Consider the following 4,508-nt stretch of genomic DNA (forward strand, 5'->3'; position numbering starts at 1 on the left):
TGTTTGCCAGATCGGGGCTAACTGCGCCAACTGGGCTACGGAACGAATGAGCAGACATCACGAATTTCTCCATGTGCTTGTTGCTGATCTGTTGTTTTTTGATTCATACGGCTTTTTTACCGTAGCACCATCTGTGAGAAACCTATGAAAGCTTTTCTTCACTCAGTCAGGTACATTTACAGCTACCAGTGGTTTTTAAAACCAAGACAATTTTTTTCACTAATTTCCGAACGTTACCTAAACAGAACAAGTTTGTTTATTTTCGCAATAAAAATTAGCTTCTTTCGTGTGTGATGATTCTTAGAAACAACACCTAATAAATTTTTATTATGTATTCATATCCCAAATAAACAGCAACCGCTTTTCAAAATAATCTTTCTTTTTACTTGCGTCTCAACAAATCTACCTAAGCATCAATACATAAATATTTTAAAACGATTTTGGTCCTACGAAAAGAATTTCAATAACTAATCTGTGTTATTTTACCTCATTTTATTATTTATATACACATTTTGAAAATGCTACTTTTTAAATAGAAAAAACATCGATTAATCTAATGTATATGAAAACACTTATTTATCGCTACGTAATATTAATCAATAATCATTCAATTTTAAGCTGTAAATACTGCCTTATCTAATCTTTAATGATATTTTAGTGCGATGAGCGTTTGCCTCTCTTATGCCTTTCGTCTAAACTGATCTACTTTCTTTAGTAGATTTTCTATTTTTACATTATCACAGGCTTTTCACGCTCCAAACCCTGGGGGTTTCATTGCACCTTAGTTTCAGTGATACCTTTAGAAAGTCCAATAAAATCCACATCTTAAAAGTAACATTCAAAAACGAACTCTGTTCCACATCCTCTTAAGACCAAGCTTACAAATACTAGCAACTTTCGTTAGGCGTTTGATTACATGCATCATTCTTAAACAAGAAATACCTAATACCAATTATTATTATAAAATGTGTCTATAAACAATGTCCAAGAACATTATGAAGAAACAACATCAGTGTGTTGTTTTATCGCTATCGAAAGTATACTCGATTAGATTTTTGGTTGTGGTTTCCTCAAGGGAATATCTTAGGCCCGATACTTTTTTAGACAAGTGTACCGGAACTTTCTGGAAGTTTCGGTAATGTCTTGCAAATTATTGAAGAAGTTTCTGGACGGGCGGTGGTCGCCTAGCAGTCGTGCGGCCACCGCGAGGGGTGGCCGGCCACGGATCACATGACACAGCAACTCTTCGCTCGCCCCTTTAGCTCAGCTTTCAAGTCGCGCTTGCTTTTGCTGCGGCCTACTTGCTTCTGCTAAATAAGAAAATAAAATTTCTGATTACCAAAAGCACTTACATGGAAAACCAAAACAGAATTATTATGTGTTTTTTTAATTTCAAATCTGTTTTCAAGTTTCAACCCAAATTGTAAGTTTTTAACTAGTTCATAAAAGACGGATGTTATAAAGATCGATATATAGATACCTGTTGTTTCATCTGCTGTTTATTCAATTTTCCTAGTGCAGCCAATGCAGCTACTTCGAAAGCGTCTTTCACTCCCTTGCTGGATGCTCTGGCGGAAGTTTCTACGTATGTAGTAGCTCCGAGCTGTCTAGCTACTGATAGCGCCTGAAAAACGTTGACGTTGTTAGAATAACAATTGTTTGATTAAACGTAATCTAAGATCAAGTAATTAAGCCTTATTGGCAGGTAGGTAGATAGCGAAAGTCTATTGCGATCTTCCGTTCACGTCACTTGATATTATAAAAAAAGATACGACGGCAACCACGCGTCTATGTTTTCGACAGTATTTTCCTTTGGCAATGTGATGGGACCCTCCTGACATCTCCATATCATTAGGGAGATAGGAGAAGGCAAAAGTCCTTTATATATTGACAGGCATTCAAATGCCGCATAGCCTGATATTACCTATAACCACATTTATTATATAAAGTATGAAGTGCAAATGAGAAACAATTAACATTTAACGATTGACTATACGTAGAATCAATGTACATAAACAAACTGATGATTGCTTCTTTGTTCCAACAAATTTAAGTGGTTGTGTAACAAAGATGATCTGCTCCAATCATTCACGGTCATTTCAATAAGTTATATTCCAGTATTAAGAGCACCAATTGGGAACAGTGGCCCAATTCTGGTGCCCGATTAGTTTGAGGTCTTATTTCCACTCCGGTTAACAGCTCTATGAGGCACACTCTCGTAATTGAAATACGCTGCAGGGAATACTAGTGCGATGCTAGCGGCTGAATTTGGCACGTGGGTCACAATATTAGATTGGTAATCTACAGGGAGTAATAAAAAAGTGTAGTAATTTCGGGTTATGAAAGTGTCTACGATACTAAAAATGTGTAGCTAGAATTTAAAAAAATCTTCATGGATATAAGCATGGATTCGTAGATGATTTGATTTCTTCATTTCGGTATCGCTGGGGTCTAGCTAAAATATTACAAGTAAAACATATTTCATGAAACATTTTAAGTACCTCTTCACTCGTGACAGGATGTGTCTTCAGCTTGGACAGTATGGTGAGGGTTTCTTTATCATGCCTCAGGTCTGCTTTGCAGCCGCACAACAGTACAGGTGCTGAACCTCCGTGCGTCCTCACTTCTCGGTACCACTGCAAAACATAAAGACGATGAAATCAAAATTCTTTGGCACTTATAACCTAGCTGGAAGAATGACTGCCTTGACTAAGGTTTACAAATTTTCGAAGATATGTTAAGTACCTTTGAACCGCATAGACCATCCCTAAATCTCCTTGTAGAGACCCATCGTAGTCAGTGGGATGTATACATATTCGATATAAATGACAGAAAAATTTGATTTCTAGATTTCAAGCCACTGGAGGCGAAAAACATGTCGAGTGTATTTTTGATGTTGATATTTGTGGTGGTTGTGTTTTTATTTACTTTGTGCGAAGGGAAATTGTGAATGTTAATTGCATGAAAAAATATTCAACACAAGCACAGTTTTTATTATACGAGTCATCCTTCACTGGGTTCGCGGAGAAACAAGGTAAGTAACTTACTTTCAATTATATTAACTTCGCAAGTTGTTTTTGCACCAAAATAGTCAGTCAGTACCTAATATAGTCTCCCGTCGTCTAGATCAGTATTCAAATAAATAATTGGTACCTGTTCATTGATATGAACAAAATTAGTGAGTAATTTATCTATAATTAATTAATTATCAAAACAATAAACACTATAAATCATTCAATAAGAAACATTTTTTTAAAACTGAAGACATTTAAAACTTCATTTTGTAATTTGCTTAATTGTTATTGTATCAGCATGTAAGTTAGCATGTTTTTGTCCTGTCTTGTTGCAAGTAACTTAGTTTTTGTGTAACACGATGGGACATCAGTCTTTTTATCAGTTGTTTTTGCTCCATTAAATTATATTTTTACTTAAATTAATCGGAACTCCTTCGCCGCAGTTAAAGCCGGAAGGAGTTTTGTGAGCGATGCTTGTAACTCGTAAACAAGTATTTCTTCTGTGTTTTAATCAATAAAAAAGATGTTACCAGTAATAATTATTTTCTTCTCTACTAGTCAAATATGATGATGACTGTCTTTGAGAACATTTCCTTTCTGTTTTCTGAATATAAGCTTTAAGCTTATTAAAGGGAATTTAGATTGTTTGTTATGAAATTTGTTGGAACATATAATTATTATAAGTATTCATTAGTACTTAAGGGAAGTATACTGCCCTGCTAAGCCAAAAGGCGCTATCTCTGAGATACGTTATTTTAGTTTTTTTTATACCATTCAATAGCTATATATAATAGAAATAGGGCTATCTAACTTACAAAATTTAAAAACCACTCAGAAGTATTTTGATATCACAATTTTAGAAAACTTTCTATAAAATTAAAATAGCGGTATATCGCAAAATAGGTAATATGGTACAATTTATGGATAATTTAGGAATGTCAATTAATCTATTAGTCAAAAATACGTATAAGTTTTAGCATCTTCAAAAAGTAGTAGTTTTGAAGGTGTGAAAATACAATTTACAAAGAGTCGATTTTCTCTAAACTTACTACGATTGAGATAGCGCTTTTTGGCTTATCAGGGCAGTATAATAATATTTATTTGGTATTGGTCATTGAAATAACTACTGAAGACACGCTACTAAACCTAAAATATCAGTTTTTATATTTTTTGTCTGTCGATCTGTTCGTTTGTGCACACTAGTCTCCACAATGGCTGTATTGTGGAGAATAAAAAAAATTAGGATAGGGTTTTTAGTAATGTATTATGATAATCTTGAATTAACATGTTAAAATTTTAAAGTAGAATTTCTTAACCACTTTCTAGGTAACCTTAATTTATATACATATTATTTTTATATTGTAACTAAATATTTTAAAAAACCTTGATCCCTAGACACTTTTAATGTGTGTAGTTGGCATCACTGACGGCAAACTTTAGTCTGTAAAAATGTACGTAACCTTATATCAATCCTTATCCTTACATCTAAGTTAA

General features: G+C 33.9%; 1 protein-coding gene across 1 annotated transcript in view; it reads right to left on the reverse strand.

Annotated features, from left to right (window-relative positions):
- Positions 1 to 526: 526 nt before the first annotated feature.
- The window catches only part of LOC113231494 (rho-related GTP-binding protein RhoN-like), an 89,693-nt gene continuing 85,711 nt past the window's right edge, over positions 527 to 4,508 (reverse strand). Inside the window, exons 2-4 of the mRNA XM_026465820.1 lie at positions 2,502 to 2,636; positions 1,481 to 1,624; positions 527 to 1,310 (exon numbers count right to left, since the gene is read on the reverse strand). Of these exons, the coding sequence (XP_026321605.1) occupies positions 1,227 to 1,310; positions 1,481 to 1,624; positions 2,502 to 2,636 (363 nt within the window). The 3' untranslated portion in view covers positions 527 to 1,226. The remainder of the gene's footprint in view (positions 1,311 to 1,480; positions 1,625 to 2,501; positions 2,637 to 4,508) is intronic.

The sequence above is a fragment of the Hyposmocoma kahamanoa genome, unplaced genomic scaffold (genome assembly GCF_003589595.1).
Source record: "Hyposmocoma kahamanoa isolate Upper Pololo Valley unplaced genomic scaffold, ASM358959v1 65, whole genome shotgun sequence".
NCBI classification, from domain to species: Eukaryota; Metazoa; Arthropoda; class Insecta; order Lepidoptera; family Cosmopterigidae; genus Hyposmocoma; species Hyposmocoma kahamanoa.